Raw genomic sequence first — 23,524 nt, forward strand, 5'->3', positions numbered from 1 at the left:
GCCTGAATGGCAAAGAAATGGAGCTAGCTGAGGAATTAGATAAGTACCAGATCGACATAATAGGGTGACTGAAACAAAAAAGACAGAAACTGGTGAGATCTTTCTGAACAATGAATACAAAATGTTATATTCAGGAAATGACAATCAAGGAAAAGAAGGAGTAGCCATAGTATTCAACACAAAATACGAGGCTAATCTTGAATGGCAGGCAGTCTCAAGTGGAGTGATGTCGGCAAATATCAGAATGGGGAATTGGACAATGAAACTTATTTGTGCCTATGGTCCCACAGAAGGTTCTACTAAGGTAGAAGTGGAGGAATTTTATTGAGGCTTTAGAAAAAGCAACTGACACAATGAAAAAGGAAAAGTTGGTCCTTGTTGGGGATCTAAATAGCAGAGTAAGAAATGATTGTCAGACATACAAAATTATTTTGGGAAAATTTGGAGAAAAGAGCAAAGCCAATAATAATGGCAAATACCTGTTGGATTTCTGCTCAGGACGTGGATTGGTTATTATTAACACCATGTTCCAACATAAAAGTGTGCAAAAATTCACATGGAGAGAACAAAGTTTGGTTTTGGTTTATAGTTTATTTGGCACAAAAACTACAAAGTTCATATTGTGCCATTCTAAAGGTGTAATTTAATAAAAAAAAAGATGGCACACCTTTTGGCAACTCCTGTAGGTAGAGATGATCTTGCTAATGATTCTGCCTGGTATCTCCACTTGGGCCTGGCTCCCACTGAAGAGACCTCAATAAAGGTCGAACCTAGTCTGGGTAGTGGCCCTTCCCTTAATGTATAACATTATACATATCTGCAAGGAGATGTGTTTTGCATTATGGGAGATACTGAGATAGGAGTGATATTAACTTGCTCCACCTATGCAACGAGTTGCTCAGTGTTGTACCACCTTACCCCAGTCCTGAATATACTTTCAGGTGCAAACTTTGTTTGCTCACACTTGGATAATGGATTAAACTAAATTTATTATTGTAGATAGGAAGTTAGTAATGATGTAAATTTTTCATGTAGTACTACCATATCCTGTACACCCATTGATGGTACATGTCAGGAATTTGATGATGACGATAAAAATTTAATTAACTAATTATAAAGAGTAATGTTTTATTCGATTAATAGTACACAGTAAGTACATTGTACTGCATTGACAATAAATACACTAACTGTATAAATTAATACTGAATCAAGACCTGCTGTTAACAGTAATGAAGTCATTGAAATAAAATTGAATAGTATTTAATAGAAATTATTGCCATAAGCTGTTATATCCATATTTCTGTATATATTTACCTATTCATGCCTGTAAACTATGAATCTTCATCATCATCAACAACCATGGATCCAATGCCCATAGGTGTCTGCTGCCATCTTGATATGATTCTTCCATTGCATTCTATTTGTGCAAGATGACTCAGTTTATGTATAGAGTTTCCGCACCATTTGACGATGTCATCAGCCCATTCTCTGTTTGGTCTTCCTCTTTTGTTCTTTCCTTCAATCATTCCAAACAGCAACATTTTTAATTTTCTCTCGTCATTCATTCTACATATATGGCCAAATAGATGTAGTTTTCTTTTGGTTGTATTCGTCTGTAGATTTCCTCATTGTTCACTTTCGGTATCCAGCTTATTCTCAAGATCTTTTTATAGCACTTCCTCTCAAATGCCAATATCCTCTTTTCAGATTCTCTCAGGAGTACCCAGGCCTCGCATCTATAGTGCATGCTGCTGAAGATCCATGTTTCTACAATGCACAGTTTAGTTTGCATCTTTATAGCTCGGCTCTTCCATATTTTGTCCATGGCTTTTAAAATAGTTGTTGCTCTGGCTAATCTAATTTTTATCTCTTTTTTGGGATCCAAGTCATACGTCATGTGGCATCCAAGATATGTGAAGTATGTAAAAATGTGGAACACTTTTTCCAGTTGAAATCTGTCTATCGTAACTCTGTTCAGTAACTCCTGTTGGCCGAATATCATTGTTTTAGTTTTTTCAAAGTTGACATTTAATCCATATCTTTTTTCTTCTGTGTATAGTGTTTGCAATGTCTGTTCCAGCCTTGTGTTAAATTTGGAATGAACACTAAAATTGTAATTTGGTGTTTTATTCAGATTTAACATAAAATGCAAAATTTCCCTAAAGAGAATTACTTGTAAATAGATAATAATAGAAATCCTTGTACATATAATAATAATAGTCCATTCATATAATTTTTCTATGTAAATATTTTGTAGATGGTCCTTAAATAACTAGCAAGAAATAAAGTAATGTAGTGGTGATATTGTAACAAGAAGGTCAGAGTTTAGAGTAAACTATTGTAATCTGGTTATAAACACGACCTCAGGCAGTTGTTATATGAACCGAAGGCATGTTTGTTGGCTGCCCACGCGAGAAAGCAATGAGAGGAGAAGGTGCGGTGTGCAAGGAGAATTAAGTGGCGTCTGCAAATCAGTGACGTATTAGAGAGAACAGACACGGAGCATATAAAAGTTATAGCGACACGAGTTTGCGTTCTTTTTGCCTTTTTCATTCCTAGTTCAGGTTTTGGTGTTTTCCTCCCTCTGCGGTTTTTCGTGTGGAGGGTTGTAGCTTCGAGGGCGACAGAGTCGAGAGGGAGTCAGTGGTGGTGATATGGTCAGAATAGCAGAATTGTCCGAGCATAGCCATCCATGCGACGGGATAAACAGCGTATGCTGTAACTTCATGTAGCTCCAGCCGTACTCTTCTGCCAGACAGATTCTTGGACATAAGGTAAAGAAGTGATTCATGATTAAGGTCATCACCAGGAAGTCAAGGCAAGGAACAACAGCTCGATGTATAGGGAGATGACCTGAAGGAATCCTACAAGAAGAAGACACGATGAAAAGTATTTCCTAATGAATTTGTCTGGTTGGTAACATAAAGCTTTATTTCTTATTGTATTGTGTAATTGTTAGGCTAGAGTGAGCTACAGTGTAAAATTTCCTGTGGATCGGACTTGTTAAGACAGATTTTAAGACTTTAGTGCCTATTCCTCTAACAAGGATCTTTATAGTTATGGAAGTGTAGAGTTACAAAAATTATCATTAGTTTTAAGGTTAGTTTGAATTCAAAGTATTGTATGTGCATTAATTGAGGAAGAAGTAAGGCATTCATCTACATATTTGTGTTAAGTAATCTGGTTATAGACATTTTGGATTTGTTAATATCACCTAATGAGAGAAACCTATTGTGAACTAGATCTTATTTGTTAATTTTTGCATAAATAATTTTAGGCACCTTCATTTAGCATAGTTTTGATTAACATGTATTGTATTTTAGAATGAATAAATTTCTTTGTTTCTTAACCCAAAATACGTGTATGATTTTCCAAGCCAATGCCCCACATTCTAAAAATATCAAACCTGTATAAGTAAAAGCGTGGCAACTGCTGTTTAGAAATATTAGTAAGGGCTTGTTTAATGTTGATATTTATTGGAATCATGATAATCTGTAGGTCAAATCCCTGACAAGAAGTTTTCTCTTGAATAGGAATCAAGATGGTGCAGCTAAACAAATAAATTTTCTTGGTTCCGAAAGGGACTCGATACCAGAATTTATAGATCAGAGAGAATTCTCCTTGTTTGAAGACTTTGCACTTGATTTAAGATTGAAGGAGAGGCCACGAAAGATTACAACAAAGGCGCAGTGGACAAGGGATATAGTTGAGGGTTAAACAAGACAAGATTCAGGATTGAAAGAGTTTTAAGAGGCAGTTAATACAAGCAATATAGAAAACACATTAAATAGTAAAATAACAGAAATAACACTTGCTGCATCTTCTTCAATCAGGACGATGTCATCTGCAAAGCAGAGGTAGTTTATTTTCATGCCATTTATTGAAATGCCTCCACCTTCTTCTTTAATCTTATCTAGTGTTCTTCCCATATGTGTGATGAAGATGATTGGTGATATTGGGTCCCCTTGTCTAGTGCCTTGACTAGTGGCAAACCAATCTCCAGTCTCACCTGCTATTCTTATTTTTGAATCAGAATAGCAGGTGAGCAAATCAGTTTATTGTCCACATTGGATTTCAAGACAGCCCATGTTATATTTTGGTCAATATTATCAAATGCTTTTTGGAAGTCCGCAAAACAGCAATATATCTTTTTGTTCTTTCTTCGAGCTTTCTCTGCTATAGTCTTAGTGCGAGTATTTGTTGCACTGTACTTCGATCTTGTCGAAATCCGGCTTGCTCATCTGGAAGATGTGCCTCCATATGCCCCTTCAGGCGTTCTGTTGGTATTTTCATCAGCACTTTGCCAAGATGACTCATTAATGCAATAGTTCTGTAATTGGTGCATTTTAAAGCACATCCTTTCTTATGAAGAACAACCAAGACCAATTTTTTTCTACTCTCCCCTGATCACCATATTTCATTACATAGCTTATGTATTTCTTTTACAACTGATTCTCCCCCATATTTTAGAATCTTGCCTATTATGTTGTAATTTCCAGGACTCTTGTTGTTCTTGAGATGTTTTAAAGCCTTATTCACATCTAAGACAGGACTATAGGTTATAATAAATAACCAATAGTCCTGTCTTTCTTTTTATGATAATCTTACTCAGTTAATAAAATGTCTTCACACATTGGATAACCCACGAGTTAGATAATCAGAAAATCCTACTCTAGAAACCAAATACAGTACTTTTTTAAGCCATTTCAAGTCTACAATAAGTAGAATAATGGTCTCACACCAGCCAATCATGTTCATAAACATTTATATTTGTTACAGGAAGATCTGAACTTGAGTTTTTACATCTGTTATTCTGCATTCTTTCTACATGTTTTGTCTTGATAAAGGGATAAATTTGAATGCATCCAAGGCCTGCCATTAAGAATCTGTCGATGTTGTGACAAGAGCTAGAACTGTTTATGTGATTAGCATGGTTGTTATTTTCATTGTAAAAAAAAAGATAAATAAGCTTGGGAATGTGCCTTGGTGTTAGTGGTTTTGGTCACAAAATGGCTACTCATATCTGGAGGATAATCATGCAATCTTTCAAGTGGTTATTTTATCTGTTCCTCAGAACTTGGGTAGCCATTTTAAATTTTCATTCAAAACATAACTTGGTTTGGTGGGAGGTGTATATATATATATATATGCATGTGTGCATTACCAGTCTATATTAAGATCTGTTGCAAAGGCAAGGTCAGCTAAAAGTTGCTTTGTTTTAAAGGAACTTTATGTAGTCCTTATGTTCTCCACACTTAACCTCAGTAAGGAAACAAAACGGATGAAATCCTAAGCATTGTTAAGTAGGTTGGAGATGTTGTTGAGAGCACAGCTTGATTTATATTTGTTCAGAGAACAGATGAGTTGTTCAACCGGACTTTTAGAGCTTTAGAAACTTTAAGCCTTTAGACCTTTGAAGCCTTTAGAAACTTGAACATATAGGAAGGGGCACTCGTGTGGTGAAAGAAGTAGTGGTGTGTAAAGAGCACTCCAGTTTCAGATAAGTTTTTTGAAACAATTAATAGTATATAAGTGTGTTCATGAGTAAGAGTTGCTATAAAGGTTGTGTGCTTATAGTGTTATTAGTGTGTGGGATATTTTGTTTAAATTTATTTACAAATTTGTTGATATTAGAGCTTTAGCAGTAACCAGCAAAGGAAAGATGGTGGTGGCTTTGTCCGTACAGGAATTTAACTTCGACTTAGTCGTTTCACGAAATGCGAGGTGTGCTATATGTACTTGTTTGATTACATTGATAAACTGTAGATATTTAAGACAAGTGGAAGGAGGGTGTGTGCGAAGTGTGAGCTGAATGAGGACTTGATGAGTGGAAATATGTTGATGAAAGAGAGTGTCAGTAACGAGAATGCAGTGAGGAGAATGGTGCTTGTCTGATAGAGGACAGTGAAAAAATGTTAAAGTTTTGAAAAAGAGAATGAGTGATCTGAAAAATTTGATTGATGGTAAGAAAGATGAAAGTGATGCAAATGAGGCAGAAGGCAATGAAATTGAGAGAATGAATGAAAGCGGAAGTGTGATACAAGGTTCGAAAGCTCGAAAAATCGAAAGAATGAATGACAGCGAAAGTTTGATGCAAGGTTCGAAAGTACGAAAACTCAAAAGGATGAATGAGAGTGAAAGTGTGATGCAGGGTTCGAGAGTTCGAAAATTTGAAAGAATGAATGACAGCAAAAATATAATGCAAGATTTGAAAGTTGAGTTGGTTAGGATGAGGCAAGAGATGAAATGGATGCAGAATGAAGTTAAGAAAATTCTGGAAATGTATGAGAGAGCAAAAATTATGTTGTTATAAAAGAGGTAACAAAAGACCCTTGAGTGGTGTTATATGGTGATTCAATTATTAAAGGTGTGCTGGATGAGAGGATACACAAAGTATGTTTTACTGGAGGTAAAATGAGTACAGTGATTGAGGCATTAGATATGAGAAGTAAGCGAGCAAAAGGGTTTGTAGTTTTAATAGCTACAAATGACTGGACTGCGAACAAAGAACATGTTAGATTGGATATCAGGAGATTGCTTAGATGTATAAAAGAGAATATTGTGATGGGAGAGGTAGTAAGCGTATTGCATTTAGGTATGGTGGTGATATGAGGCAGAGCGCAAGGATTATGAATGATGTGTTAGTGGAAATGTGTGAGGAGAAAGGAGTGCAGTTTTTTAATGTGTGGAATGAGTTTGAAGGACGAAGTTAACTGTGTAAGAGTGATGGACTGCGTTTGAGTGGTTTTGGTGTAAGTTGCTTGGAGAGACTGCTGCTGGAAGATAGAGAAATGAGTACAGAGAATGAATCTGATCAAGTGGGAAACGATGTGGAAGAGCATGAGAGTAAGACAGGAAAGATTGAAGATGGTTATGAAGGAAGAGGTGAGTGGCATGAGTATAGAGAATGGGTGTGCAAGATGGACAGGGACGTGGGGAGGCTCAGGGTGGACAGGGGAACACAGTGTGAGAAAGATGGATGCTCCAAGAGGATGTGAAGGAATGTGTAGACAGGAAAGGAAGGGGATGACTTGGGATCAAGAAGAAACAGTTGGATTTGAAGAGGATTCTAAAACGAATAAGGAGAAAGGGAAATGGTTTTTGAGTTGAATATGGAGAAATCAAGTTGAATGAGTGGTATCAGTGGAACTATCTATAGATCCAGGAATGAGCTGCTGTGCTTGTATACAAACGCTAGACATGTAAGAAACAAAGCAGATGAAATGGTTGCATTAATTGAGTTTGTTCACCCAAAAGTTATTTACTGCACTTATCATACCTCTTCTTGAATTCATTTACAGATGAAGAACTCACAACTGAGTCAGGGAACGCATTCCACTCATTCACCACCCTCCAAGCAAAAAAAAAAATCTAGTTCTCACACCCTTGTTAACCACACTTTACCTTAATTTCCAGGGATGACCTCTTGTTCTTCCATCACTATCTCCCAGCTGAAATATTTTCCCCTGCATCAATCTTATAAAAACGTTTTAGTAATTTAAATGTTTCTATCATATCTCCTCTTCTCTGCCTATCAACCAACCTCTGCAATCCACAACAGACTCTCATTCTATCAATGTAGGGAGCATATTTTACATCACTCACCAACTTAGTCACCCTCCTCTGAACATTACCTACAACCTCCTCATTTCTGAGGAATCCAGGTGACCAGACTTGATCACAGTAATCCAAATATGGAAGTATCAATGCCTTATAAAGGGGAATAATAACCTCTTTATCTCTGGATGTTGGTGTGTTCTTCAGTAACCAAGTAATCTTATGTGCAATCTTGGACACCTTAGCAATGTGCCCTCTGAACTTCATCTCCCTTTCCACCAACGCCCTCCCAAGTCCCGAGCCTCATCAATCTCTTGGAGTACCGTTCCATCAGTGTGGTACACAGCTGGTAATCTTTTAATCCCAAAATGCATAACTTTACACTTTTCCACATTGAACTGACATCCATTACCTTTTGCCCATTTTTGCCAGCTTATTTAAATCATCCTGCAAACTCTCAACATTAGCTTGATTTTTTATTGCACTACCCAACTTTGCATTATCAGCAAACAACTGAATATCTCCCTTCCAGCCATTTCCTGTATCATTTATGTACAAACTAAACAAGAATGGCCCAAACACAGTGCCCTGAGGCACACCATGGTCACCACCTATCTCATCCTGGACTCTGCTCCTTCATACACTACTTTCTGGCATCTCTCCATGAGCCATTCTTTTATGCATATCACCACTTCAGTATCCATCCCCATTTGCTCTAATTTGTGCACCAGTATACCATAGGGTATCCTGACCATACCAGTTTAAAACCTGGTATGGTCCTTAGGGGACCATGCCAGAGTTTAAACTTAAGTTAAATAACCAACTAAGAGGCATTGACAATACCTAAGCTGATAGTCCATCTAAACCTATAGCAGTGGTTGCATTTAAATTCTGCAATATACTATGTACCTCTGATTTATCAACTTCAATTCTCACATTAGTTATTGCTACAGCTACAGAGATATCCTTATTTGGGTGACTTTTGAAAAGTCTATCACTCATTAACTCTACTATTACATCTGAATTGGTCACCTCAATACCATATATACTTTATATTTTTACATTATTATCGTTATCCTTGTGTGTACTATCTTTTGTAATCCACGACTCAATTATCCTGTGAGATTTTCTTATTATGGTGTCAGTTGCTTCTAAAATTGCTTTGGAAAATTAACATGTTAATAAATGATACTTAACATTACCATTACTCATTATCATTATAAGATATTAATCAGATTATTTATATGTGATATGCCAAAATGAAATGCTTTACACTGTTTTATTCATTAATTTATTTATTATTATTTTTTTAAAATTTTCATATAGCTTACCACCACTGAAAATACTTCTGGTTGACACAAAAGTACCTCGCAGCACAAAAGTTCTTGTATCAAAAGTCAGAGAGAGGCATGATAAAGCAAGTGATAATATTATTTCAGTCTTTTGGTTAATATCTACTCATTTGTTATCTTGTTTTTAATTCCTTTTTTACATTATTATAGAAAACTACTGAATATACTTAATTGTTTGTAATATAAAAAACATCATTGTTATCAAATTCCTGCCATGTGTCCTTACAAGAGGTGTACAGGATATGATAGTACTAACATGAACAATTTACATCATTAATAACTTTCTATCTGCAATTTTCCTCCAATCAGTCTGTTACTTGTCAAGACTCCAACATTATCAGATCTTATATTTCTATCTTCTAAGTCACTTTTTACCCTATCAATCCACCTATGTCTTGGGCTTCCTCTAGGTCTTTTTCCTGCCAACCTGGCAGAGAACTGGAAAGTCACTAGTGGAGTGCCTCAGGGGTCTGTTTTAGGGCCATTGCTATTTAACTTGTATATTAATGATATTGGTGAAGACTTGGATGGAGATATTCAGTTGTTTGCAGATGATGCAAAGTTGGGACGAACCATAAAGAGTAGTGAAGATGTTGTGGCCTTGCAAGAAGACTTGAATAAATTGAGTGATTGGGCAAGCAAATGGGGATGTAAGTTCAATGTTGCAAAATGTAAGGTTTTAAAATTTGGAAAACAAAGATGGGATGCAGAATTTATGCTTGGTGAGAATATATTGTTGGAAGTAGAGGAAATAAGAGATCTGGGGGTGATAGTGGATAAGGATCTAAAATTTAGGGGACACATCGCCAAAATTGTGAAGACAACACAAAGACTTCTGGGAATGATGCGGAGGACACTGACATGTAGAAGTAGGGAGATACTTGTTCCAATGTATAAGGCTTTGATTAGGCCACACTTGGACTGTTGTGCCCAGATTTGGTCACCGGGTTTTCAGAAGGATGAAGAGATGTTGGAAAGGGTCCAAAGGCGACTGACTAAGGTAGTTTCTGACCTCTGGAATGTTGAGTATGAGGAAAGATTGAAAAGATGAAATTTGCAGAGTCTCATGGAGAGAAGGAAGAGGGGAGATATGATAGAGACCTACAAGTTGGTAAGGGGTTGTTATAGGATCAATGGTGGAGAAGTTCTACAGAGAATAGTGGGAGATCAGGGGAGAACCAGAGGTCATCCCTGGAAACTGTATAAGGAGGGTGTGAGTAAGGGAGTGAGAGGCAGGTTTTTTTCGTGCAGAGTTGTGAGTGATTGGAATGCCTTGCCTGAGAGCGTGGTGTCTGCAAGTAGTTTGAATGTGTTTAAGACACGGTATGATGAGATGTGTGTGTAAGATAAAAGGACCTCCTAGATGAGTCTTTGATTCCATGAGGTCTTGTTTAATAATAATAATAATAATAAAATAATAATAATTTTTCTTCTCCCATTCTGTTTAAGTGATATACCGCCTGAGATTAGCTCTGCTAACACATTCCTGAATGCTGACAATGTCTTTCCTAATATCCTCCTTTTTTAATATGATATCCATTGATGCCATCTATTCATGTCCCCTAATCTTTCTCAGGACTCTCATATCTGCAGTTTCTAGTCTTTGGTCAAGTGTTTTACTTCTGACTCAGCTCTCAGATCCATAAGTTAAAATTGGTTTGAACACTGTCTTGTATATAGCTAATTTAGTATTATGACTAATTTCTCTCTCTTATTCCATATAATTTTATTTCAATTGATTCCTACCATACCAGCTTTGCTGATTCTATTGTCTATTTACATATTTAATTTATCATCTTCACTAAAAATCATGCCTAAGTAGCTGAAATGTTTTACTTGTTCTATAGGTTCTCCATTCACAATGCAGTTGATATTTTCAATGTTTCTGCCTATTTTCATTGTCTTTGTTTTTTTTTAATGCTAACCTTCATACCATATCTATTACAACAGTTATTCAATTTAGTCAGGGAATCTTGCAGACTTGTAGCAGATTTGTTTAGAAGTATAACATCATCTGCATAAAGCAAAGAGCTGAGATTAACACATGCAGTTCTGATAACAGGTTTAATACCACTTTCCTTCATAATGTGATCCATATAGATAATGAATAAGAGAGGAGATAATGTACATCCTTGTCTGACACCAGATTTAACATTAAATCATCTTCCTGTACTTCCTTCAATTCTAACTGCTGACTTACAACTCAAATAAAGACTAAGTATTGCTTGATATAATGCCCCACTGACACCATATAACTGTAGTGTTTTGAATAGCTTCTCTCTTGGCACCTTGTCATATGCCTTTTCCAAATCTTTTCCAAAGATGTGTATACCTCCATACTTGATCATTTTTGGTCGAATATCATCTACTCCTGCTGTCTTTCCACATATCAGGCTTTTGATGGCTTTTTCTACTTCAAAAATGGATATGTATTCCTGACTGCATCCCTGTTGAGTGTTTTTTACCAGTGTGCTCCCATTGACTGTTTCATTTAGCAATTTTTCGAAGTAATTGACCATACTTCAAGGATATCTTTTTCTTCAGTTTTTCATGTCTTTATCATCTCTAATTCCTATTACAACACTCTTTCCTCCATTCCTGAGCTTCCTCAACAACCTCCAGAATATCTTGCCACCTTCTTGATATTTATGTTCCATGTTCTCACCAAAGTCTTTCCATGACTTTTTTTAGCTAGTTTTAAACATTTTATATTTTAAATAATAAAATAAAATAACTACAACTTTAAAAAAAAAATAAATAAAATCATAAGTTACACAGTGTTTAGCTTTCTTACATTTGTCTCTGTATTGTCTAAGAACATAAGCTGACTTATTTGCCAGCAACTTTTGATGTGCTTTCTTCTTTTCCTTCACTGCCTCCTTAACTTCCTGTGTCCACCATGGGGTTCTAATTTTTCTATCCTTGCATACAACCTCACCACATGCCTCTCTGGCTGAATCAATCAGTGTTTTCTTCAGTGCTTGCCACTGAATCTCCGAAGTTTGGTTCCTTTTCTCAAACTCTTTCATTTTTTCTTGCATAATGTTTGTGTATTTTAGTCTACAGTTCACATCTGAGAGATTTGCTTTAAAACTTTCTTACATGTTCTTCTTTTCAATATGAAATTGAATTTTATTTTGCTCAAGACTAAATGGTGATAACTTCCAATTTCAAATCCTCTGTACACTCTGGTGTCCTGCACCAGGGAGAAAACATCACTATAACATAGTCAATGAGACTTTTCTTATTCCTTGCCTCTTCTCTCTTTACTTTATTATAGAAAACTACTGAATATACTTAAGTGTTTGTAATATAAAAACCAACAATTCAGAAATTCAGAATATTTAATGATTGGCAAAATGTTTAAAGCACGTGCCTTATATGGTTAGCCTTATATGGTAATTACACTAAAAGTACAAGTAAGAGATGGAACTCTTTATTAGATGAAATCATACGCTGCGATAGGAGTACTGTCATAAAAGGTATGTTTGTATTTTGGGAGTACTTGGCATTTTTATGGGTTGCTGAAAGTTCTCAAGAAAGGGGATATCCTTTGAGATCTCTTATTAGCACTGATGTTTCAACCTATAAAATTGAAAAATTTTTATCATAATTATTGAGCGCCAATTTGCAGTTTTTATAGATTGTGTATTAGAATTTCGGTGCATTTCTTTATGATGAAGATGATGATGATCAGTAAAAATTATCAAATTCCATTGATTTGATGGTCACTTTGGATTTATGTCCCTGTTTATGAACATCCCATTTGCTGATGCTCTGTAGTTGTTATTCTAGGTTGTTTATTGCAATATAATTAATTTTTGGCTGTCAGTATGATCTGGTAGATTGGCTAACTATTATTTGAAACATCTGGATGATATATTTGATATATCTCAATGATTCGACCTGAGCTGTCATTTTGGATCTACTATTTTATGGTCTTTATGTCAATGATATTGTCATTGGACTACAAGGAGATATTCAGTTGTTTGCAGATCATGTGAAGCTTGAAAGAGTTATTATTAATAATAATGTTGTTGTTTTGCCTCTTCAAAAGGATTTCAATAAGCTGGAAAGGTGGGCAATTAATGGGAATATCATTTTAATGCAACTAAACATAAGGTTTTGAAATTTAGGATCTACAGATGGGATGCTTTATACACGTGTTACTTATTGGAGTTGCAGTAGAAGTGGAGGAAGCAAAGGATCTTGGAGTGATTGTAGATAGAAATTTGAAGTTCAGATATTTCAAATTATTTTGAAGTAAGTATCTGAACTTCAAATGTATTTTGTCAAAAATATTTTGACATATTGCAAATGTGAGAAAATGAATTGCTGCAAATATTGAGGAAGATATGGAGTAGCAGAGATAAAAATGTAGTGGTTCCATTGAAAGCTCTGATCACATCTAGATTACTGTGTTTAGATCTGGTTTTACTGGTATCTGAAGTGGATGAAGTAAAACCTTGGAGAGAGTGCAGAGGTGAATAACAAAATATATATCAGTTCTTTCTTTCAAGGTTCCATCGTGGACAGTATTCATTGTGTAGAATTTATGGAGACCAAAACACACATATTAGAACAATTACTTGACTTATAATTAAGAAAATAACACTCATGATTTTAGCCTTTACATTGAGGTCATCATCAATAAAGCATACATATGAACAAGATACAAGCTGCATCACACTACACAAAAGTAAGTTAAATCTGAAGGGTGGGCAAATGTTAATTGTTGGACTCTTTGTTAATTGTTTATGCTAACAATTAACAAAGCCTGACCGTTGGCAAAAAAAAAATAAAATAATAAAATAAAATAAATAACTACAATTTAAAAAAATAATAAATAAATAAAATCAATAAAGACTTTTTTATACATAAGTATAATAACATACAGATGATTAAAAAAAAATTCAGCAGAGCTACATTAAATGCATGGGATTCTGACATCATGATATGGATTCTATATAGGTCAGATGGGTTGCATTATGGTAAAACAGGCCTGTTAGACCATGTACTCTGCATACACATCACAGAATTAACTGAAAAGGCACCAAGTCCCAACACCATACTAAAACCTAGTTTGAAAGAAAATTTAAGAAAACTTGTGAGATGCTGATTCATCATACTAATCTTAATAACAATGATGAGTTAGTAATTTCAAGAATTTGGAAGAGCATCTGCAAACCATATAGGATCCAGATCATGATGGCAGAACCCAACAAAAGAAAACCTTAAGACAAACATGACTGTAAAGATGTATTTGATGTAGCTCTGCTGAAAATTTTTTTATAATCATCTGTATGGTATTACACTTATTAAGTATAAATAGTATTTATTTATTTATTTAAAATTTTATTTATTTTTAATTTTGTTTATTTATTTTTTCATTTTATTTAGTATTTATTTATTTTTTTAAAATTTAATTAATTAATTTTTTTTTTTCACCAGAGGTCAGGCTAGCATAAATGATTAACAAAGTAGTTAGATTTAGCATACTTTTCTGTAGCGTCATGTAGCTTGTGTCTTGTTTGCTCTAATATGTGTGTTTTTGCCTCCATAAGTTCTACATGATGGAAACTAAAATCAGGACTGTACAATGCTGAGGATGAGAATGGACTGAGCATGCAAACTACAGGGTTTGATGGATAGAAGATGAAACAAGAAGGCATATGCTTGAGACATTGAAGCTATTAAAAGGTTATTATCAGATTGCCACTGGGGAGATTTTTCATATGGTGGACATGGAGGCCATCCTTGGAAGTTGCAAAACGAAAGTAGTAAGTAAGTGGTAAAAAGTAAGTTTTTTTTGCATGGAGAGTAGTGGGGGAGCATGGATTACTGCATTGCCAGATAGGATGGTAAAAGTGCAAATGGTGGATGAGTTTAAGAAGTGTTATGATAGACTGCAACTGCTGTTAACATCCCACAATGAGTCTTACTCCATGTAGATTCTGAATAATAATAAAAAAATTCATTCTTTGGCTACATCTTGAAAATGACTTGATTTCCTTCTTACAGATAATTAGTTTTCATCTATCATTCAAGATAATTATGAAAAAGAGACTGCCAGTAGTTTGTCTTTTTGACATCATGTTTATCTAAACCTCCTATGGCTCTTTTTCCATCTTGTGTTTACTGTTAAACTGCCTTTACTGTGACAGGTGGGTAAAATGTTACTCCATAGAATCCCACCATTTGTTTCTCTGATTCAACTTTACATTAAAAAGTTCTCATGGTAAAATTCTTGATGCAAAAATTATTATTATTATTATTCAGGACCTCCTTCATGGAGTCACAAAGACACATTGTGAGAGGCACATCTTAGACACTGCAAAGCCTATCATACTGTTCCTTAAACTCATTCACTGTCTGCACTCCAGCCATCCCTCAAGCAATGCATTCCATGGTATAACCACTCCATGCAAAAAAAAAAAAAGAAAAAAAGCCACTTCTTGCCCCTCTTACTCACCACCTCCTTTTGTTATTTCATGGGATAGCCTCTTGTTCTTGTTTCTTTCCCCTTGTTCTACTGTATGAAAATCTTCTTAGTGTTAATTTGGTCCGCGCAGTTAGCCTAGTGGCTTTGCGCTTCGCAGCCATATGCCTGCTGGGGAAGGAGTGTCCTAGGTTTAATTACTGTCGGTGATGTGAGGAGCTAAAGGATCTTCTTCAGCCATAGCCAAGTTAGCCAGTCTTGGGCATGGACAGTAGAGTTTTTTCCCCAGTTTATCCTGGGATTTTTTATCCTGCAAAGCAGGCAAACTGGCCTTGAGAACTCAACACTACTGACATAGGAGATACACTGGAGCGTAGGACTGACCACCTTATCCTGTGAACGGTTTGAGGTCCGATGATTAATAAACCCTCGACACTGCAAGATAAAAGAGGGAAAAAGAAGATGAGATGAGTGTTAATTTATAAATGCTTCTCAATAGCTTTAACGTTTCAGTCATATCACCTGTTCATCTTCCATTCACTAAATTCAACTCTGCTACTTGCATGCCCTCATAACTAACATTTTACAGTTTTGATATAATTTTTCTTCTACCTCTGTACCCTTTTCAAGGTTACTTCATCCTGCTTCAGATCCCAGTGACCAGTTTTGTGCACATTAATCCACTCTAATCACAGTTTTATACAGTTGAATGACCATCATTTTTATTTCTGCTGATCAATGTCCTCAGTATAGTCCTCTGGATTGCTTTCACTACTTGCAATTTGTCCTCTAAACTTCAAATTTCTATTGACCATTGTTTGAAGATTTTCCTCCTCTATTTCCTCTGTTTTCACCATTGGAGCATACAACTTCTGGTCAGATTCCAAATTTCAAAACCTTACATTTAGTTCAATTAAACTGTTCCGCTGCCACTTATATATTTGGTTTAATCCTTTAAATCTAGCATTGCCCAAGTGAAAAAACTTCCATCAACTTATCTCTAATCCAGAGAATTTTAATAATAAGACGTGACACCTTTTTGGCAACTGGTATAGGTAAATATGACTTCTCCATTACTTACACCTTAGTATCGCCACCTCTGGGTCTGGCTTCCACTGATGAGACTTTAATAAAGGTCAAAACTGGTCTGGGTAGTGGCCTTTACCTTAATGCATAGCATTATACATGTCTGAAAGGAGATGTGCTTTGCATTATGGGAGATACTAAGACAAGTGATGTGAACCTATACCACCTTTACCATGAGTTGCCCTAGTCATGAAAATACTTCAGGCACAAACTTTGTTTGCTTATACTTGGATAAAGGATTAAACCAAATATATAATTGCTAGCATAGCCAAGTAAAAAAACTTCCTTCAACTATGAACTCAGCCTGGAAAAAATTGTGACCTGAGTGTGCAAGGTACAGATTTTGAAGGTTTTTTTCTGCCGAGCTGGAAGAATCTGTGGTTGATGAAATTGTGTGTCTGTGCAGATCCATGGGATTAGAATTTGACAATGCTGATGTAAAGGAATTGATTAAAGATCATCAAAGAGAGTACCACTGAGGAGCTGAAAGAACTGCAAAAGGAGCAGCATGAAGAAGTTGTTAAGGAACTTTTTTCAGAGGAAGAGTAGGAGGAGGACCCAGTAAGAAAACATTTACACTGCTGAGGCTGATATAACATATCAAGAAGAACTATTAGAACTTAAATATGATGAAGAGAGCAAATTGAATTTCAATAGTAGTGGATATCAAAAACTCTGGCAAAATAAAAAAAAATCCTGCCTTATATCCAGATATGTGGAAAATATATTTAATTTACTGATACCTTTCCCTAAATCATATCTAGTGGAATCAGGCTTTGGTGCTGTGAATTATATGTCACCAAATGGAGAAACTGCCTGAAAATCACAGAAAGAAGAGACCCTCACTTGTTCCTTAAGAAAATCGAACCAAATTTCCAACATTTAGTTTCTGAGCATCAGACTCAAGGATCTCATTAAATTAAAGGTGATTTCAATTAATTTTATTGTTGTATGTATGTTATTTTTGGGGTGCTTAAGGGTCAAAGCTATATAACTGAGAGGAGACCTTCATATAGCCTTCAAAGGAATGTGGAGAACCAACTACGGCTTCTTACCTAATGTCCAACCCTCACCTTCTTGTGGTGCGCCCTGTTAGGTATCTACCTGGATACTGAACGGACGAGGATGGACTGGCAGTTTGGAATTTAGCCAACCAAATTCAAATGATGGTACAACATGCCAGAATTTCATGCTGACTGGGTCATCGCCCGGTTAAACAAGGCTTTTTTGTTTTCACCAGGAAACCAGAACAAACAGTGAAAAATCAGCTACTGGAACAAATCCTAAAACCCATCCCAACTCAACATCACCAGAGTTCAAAATTGATAGTATCAGTATAAGAAGCCTGAATGGCAAAGAAATGGAGCTAGCTGAAGAATTAGATAAGTCCCAGATCGACATAATAGGGGTGACTGAAACAAAAGAGAGCAAAACTGGTGAGATCTTTCTGAGCAATAAATACAAAATGTTATATTGAGGCAATGACAATCAAAGAAAAGAAGTTGTAGCCATAGTATTCAACACAAAATATGAGGTTAATATTCTTGAATGGCAGGCAGTCTCAAGTAAAGTGATGTTGGCAAATATGAGATTTATTTGTGCCTGTGGTCCCAAAGAAGATTCTACTAAGGTAGAAGTTGAGAAATTTTTTTGAGTCTTTACAGAAAGCAACTGACACAATGAAAAAGGAAAAGTTGGTCATTGTTGGGGGATCTAAATATGATCTAAATAAACATGTTCCAACATAAAAATGTGCACAAATTCACATGGAGAGAGAAGAGGCTAGGAATAAGAAAAGTCTCATTGACTATGTTATTGTTGATAGTGATGTTTTCTCCCTTTTGCAGTACACCTGAGTGTACAGAGGATTTGAAATTGGAAGCGATCACTATTTAGTTTTGAGCAGGATAAAATTGAATTTCATATTGAAAGGAATAACATGTAAGAAAGTTTTAAAGCGAATAAAAGTTGAGCATCTCTCAGATGTGAACTGTAGACTAAAATATACAAAGTTTATTGAAGAAAAAATGAAAGTGAGAACAGGAACCAAACCTTGGAGATTCAGTGGCAAGCCTCGAAGAAAACTCTGATTGATTCAGCGAGAGAGGCATGTGGTGAGGTTGTCTGCAAGGATAGAAAAATCAGAACTCCATGGTGGACACAGGAAGTTAGAGGCAGTGAAGGAAAAGAAGAAAGCATATCAAAAGTTCCTAAATAAGTCAGCTTTTACTCTTAGAGAATACAGAGACAAATGTAAGAAAGCGAAACACTGTTTAAAACTAGCTAAACAAAAATCATGTGAGGACTTTGGCAAGAACATAGAAAATAAATATCAAGAAGATGGTAAGATATTCTGGAGGTTGTTGAAAAAGCTCAGAAGTGAGGAAAGAGTGCTGTAAAAGAAATTAGAGATGATAAAGGGGACATGAAAACAGGAGAAAAAGATATCCTTGAAGTATTGACTAATTAATTCGAAAAATTGCTAAATGAAACAAACAGTGATGACAGCACTATGGTAAAAAACACTGACCAGTCATGTGCAGTCAAGAATATATATCCATACTTGAAGTAGTAAAACCCATCAAAAGCCTGAAATGTGGAAAGGCAGCAGGAGTAGATGATAATTGACCAGAAATGCTCAAGGATGGAGGTATGAAAGTCATACATTGGCTGCACTGCATGGTTCAGAAGGCCTGGACACAGGGAAGAATTCCAGATGATTGGAGTAGACCTCTCATAGTACCCATATATAAAAATGGAAATAATTGAATGCGAGTATTACGTAGGCATTTCATTACTGAGTGTTCCTGGTAAGATATATGCAAGTATACTTGAGAAACAGCTGAGAAGGATTGTGGAAGAGAATCTTGGTGAAGAACAAGCTGGATTCAGGCCAAATAGATGCTGTCAGAATCAGATTTTCGCTTTACAACAGATAGTTGAGAAATCATGGGAATAGAAGAAAGATCTGTATTTAAGTTTTGTAGATCTGGAAAAGGCAAATGACAAGGTGCCAAGAGAGAAACTATTCAATACGCTGCAGTTATATGGTGTCAATGGGGCATTATATCAAGCAATACTTAGTCTATTTAAGTTGTAAGTCAGCAGTTAGAATTTAAGGAAGTACTGGAAGATGGTTTAATGTTAAATCTGGTGTGAGACAAGGATGTACATTATCCCCTCCGTTATTCATTATCTATATGGATCACATTATGAAGGAAAGTGGTATTAAACCCGATATCAAAATTGCAGGTGTTAATCTCAATTCTTTGCTTTATGTGAATGATGTTATTATTATTATCATCATCATCATCATCATATATCAAGGATTTAGGCCTAATATGGCCTGTCCTGGATGACTTTGAAGTCATCGTTGAATCGTTTAAGAGGATGTCCTGGTTTTCTTTTTCCTAATGGCTTGTACTTTAAGGCTTGTTTTGGTAATCTTTCTGTTTTCATTCTTTGAACGTGTTCCATCCATCTATGTTTATATTTTTTAATTTTTTCAATTACTGGTTCTTGGTTTAATTCTTTCATAATATCTTCATTACGACATTACGGCCCTCTTTGCCTACGTACTAAAGTCTGGTTACTTCGTGTGGCAAAACAAATTCTACCTACAAAAGGAAGGTACGGCCATGGGCTCACTATTATCCCCCCCAATCGCAAACTTCTACATGGAAACCTTTGAGCAAAGGGCTCTTGATTCCGCCACGCTTCGACCGACAATCTGGCTCAGATACGTTGACGACGTGTTCGCGATCTGGCCGCACGGCCGACAAACGCTAAACACATTCCTCAGCCACCTAAACAAACAACACGAACGCATACAATTTACCATCGAAATCGAAAACCAAAATTCGCTCCCGTTCCCAGACACACTAGTTACACGTCTTCCTTCAGGCAATCTATCCTTCACGGTCTACCGAAAACCGACACACACGGGCCAATACATACATGCGAATTCATATCACCACCCAGCACAAAAATATGGAGTCATAAACACCCTTAAAAACAGAGCCACAACTATTTGCTCTAACCAGCAGCCCCTGAAACAAGAACTAAAAATCATTAGTGACACATTCATAAACAATGGCTATAACAAAAATACTGTCAATAAAATACTCTATAAAACCACAACAAAAACGAATCTAGACTACAGTAAAACCATAGCCATCCCATACATTAAAGGGTTATCGGAAAAAATCAACAGAATCCTACAACATTATAACCTTAATGTCACCTTTAAACCACCCACTAAACTTAAAACCATATTCAGCTCCTCTAAGGACCCTCTCCTCCCATTAGCACATCCTGGAGTCTATTGCATCCGCTGCACCTGTAACTTACCGTACATTGGTGAAACAGGACGGACAATCCCTATACGCAAGAAAGAACACATTAGACACATTAAATATAACCATTGTGGTGAAGCAGGCCTCTCAGACCACGCACTCAACACCTTACACCAAATCAACTGGAAAAGCACCTGCTCCTTACACCTTACTTGGAAAATTTAAAGAATCCTGCGAAATCCTGATAAACCACCCAAACATCAACAATAAAGATGGTATGAAAATTCCAAGGATCTGGATGGCACACATTCAGTCAACCTAATTTGAAAGATTCAACACAAGTCAGGACTCTAGCCAATCTGCTATTATTAGAAACCATTCCACTCCAACTGGCTGGAATGATGTTAATATAATGTTAATATATGTATATAGTAGACAACACAAATAATAGGACTTTAGTGTTGATGTAAATTTTTTTTTTTTTTTTTTTTTTTTTTTTATTCACCAGAGGTCAGGCCAACAATTGTGGTAGCGGTTAGTCAGTGTCTTTAACGAATCAGTATGATTGTAGTATAGCTTGTTTCCTGTGTATATTTGTACGCTCCAGAAGATGACCTTGACATAAAGGTCGAAACGTCGAATTGTAAAATTTTAGTAATAGTAAACTAAAGTTTTTATTCAAACACAGTAGTTGTCTCCATAATTTCCAAAAATGCATTCGGATCACCGTGCAAGCCTAAAAGAAAGGATTCATAATATCTTCGTTTCTTTTGTGATCAAATAGGGTATACTTTGCAGTTTTTCTCATAAACTTCATTTCTGCTTTGTTTGTCTTTTTGTTTTATTGTCCAGATTTCGCTTCCATACATTAAGACCAGTAGGGCTAATGTATTCTATACTATTAGCCTTGTTTGTTTTTGAACTAGGTTTGGTTTAAATATAGAGTTAATTACTCCTGTTATTTTTAAATATTTTGCAATTTTTATGTTTATATCTTTTTCATTTTCATAAGTGATCATACATCCTAGGTAGTTAAATGAATTCACCTGTTCTAAGATCTTGTTATCTAATACTATTTTAGTTCTTGCTGGATCTTGTCCTTTAAAGGCCATAGTTTTTGATTTTTCCATTGATATTATCATACCATAATCTTTGGATATCTCATTTAGATTTAAAATAGCTTTCTGTAAGTTATCTTCAGAATTTGTAATTATTATTTGGTCGTCTGCAAAGAGGAGAGTTTTAAGTTAACTGTAGGTGAAAGTTTAATTCCTTGATGTAAATTTTTACTCCATTTTATTATTATTTCATTTAAGTAGATATTAAGAAGAGTTGCTGAGAGGGGACATTCCTGTCGAACCCCTTGGTTTATCTCTCTTGTATATGATAGCTCATGATTTAATCTTATTTGTATTTCATTGTTTTCATATATATTTGTGACAGCTTTTAGGATATTATTTGGTATTTGTCTTTCTTTTAATGTGTTATATAATATGTTTCTTTTAACTTTGTCAAATGCTTTTTCATATATTTCATATTATTATTATTATTATTCAGGCCTCCATGGAGTCAAAAGACTCATCATGAGAGGTCCTTCCTAAGAACATAAAGTCTGTCAAGACTCATCGAGAGGAGCCCCTCCCCCCCCAAGAAACACAAAGTCTATCATACCACTCCTTAAACTCATTTACCATTCTCGCTCTCACCACTCCATCAGGCAATGCATGTTATACTTCTAAATAAATCTGCTACTAATTTGCAGGATTGCCTGACTAAATTTAATGACTGTTGTAATATATATGGTATGAAGGGCAGTATTAAAATGACAAAGACAATGAAAATAGGCAGAAATATTGAAAATATCAACTGCATTGTGAATGGAGAACCTATAGAACAAGTAAAGCATTTCAGCTATTTAGGCACGATTTTTAGCGAAGGTGGTAAATTAAGTATGGAAATAGACAATAGAATCAACAAAGCTGGTATGATAAGAAGTCAACTGAATAAATTTATATAGAATAAGAAAGAAAATTAGGCAGTATTCAAACCAATTTTAACTTATGGATCTGTGAGCTGTGTTAAAAGTAAAATACTTGACCCAAGACTAGCGACCTCAGATATGAGAGTCCTGAGAAAGTTTAGGGGCCTGAACAGATGGCATCAATGGCAATATCATGTTAAAAAATTAGGATATTAGGAAAGAACTTGATATTGTCAGCTTCCAGGAATGCATTAGCAGAGTTAATCTCAGGCGTTATGGTCACTTAAGCAGAATGGGAGAGGAAAGATTAGCAGACAAGTGTTTTCTCCCAGGTTGGTAGGAAAAAGACCTACAGGAAGACCAAGATATAAGTGGATTGATACAATAAAAAGTGCCTTAGAAGACTGAAATATAAAACCTGATAATGATGAGGAAAGTTGTATATCGGAAGTTAGTAATTGATGTGAATTCTTCATGTAGTACTATGATATCCTGTACACCTCTTGAGTGTATATATCAGGAATTTGATGATGATGATATATAATTTTTTTTTTTTTCAATTTAATAGTGGGCAGTAAGGACATTTTCTCTTCACTAAAGTTACAAAAGTGGGCACTAAATATTGAAAGGTTGAAGAGCACTGATCTAACGGAACACTTAAACAAAGAGAGCTATGAAACTTTGCTTTATCATCCAAACCTGAATAGAAATGATGGACTGAAATTATTTGTTTTATGGAATTTGTGTATGTGTGTGTGTGTATATATATATATATATATATATACTGCTTATAGAATATGTGAAGAAGTACTAT

The 23,524-nt window shown here is 35.5% G+C and overlaps 1 protein-coding gene across 3 annotated transcripts in view; it reads left to right on the plus strand.

Annotated features, from left to right (window-relative positions):
* The window catches only part of Mvk (Mevalonate kinase), a 207,415-nt gene that overhangs the window by 103,706 nt on the left and 80,185 nt on the right, over window positions 1-23,524 (plus strand). For all 3 annotated transcript variants that reach the window (XM_090397738.1, XM_090397740.1, XM_090397739.1), the window contains exon 6: window positions 8,884-8,974. In XM_090397738.1, coding sequence (XP_090253864.1) covers window positions 8,884-8,974 — 91 coding nt within the window. The remainder of the gene's footprint in view (window positions 1-8,883; window positions 8,975-23,524) is intronic.

Source organism: Typopeltis vanoorti, chromosome 9 (assembly GCF_054136105.1).
Source record: "Typopeltis vanoorti isolate ZY-2024b chromosome 9, IOZ_Tvanoo_1.0, whole genome shotgun sequence".
NCBI classification, from domain to species: Eukaryota; Metazoa; Arthropoda; class Arachnida; order Uropygi; family Thelyphonidae; genus Typopeltis; species Typopeltis vanoorti.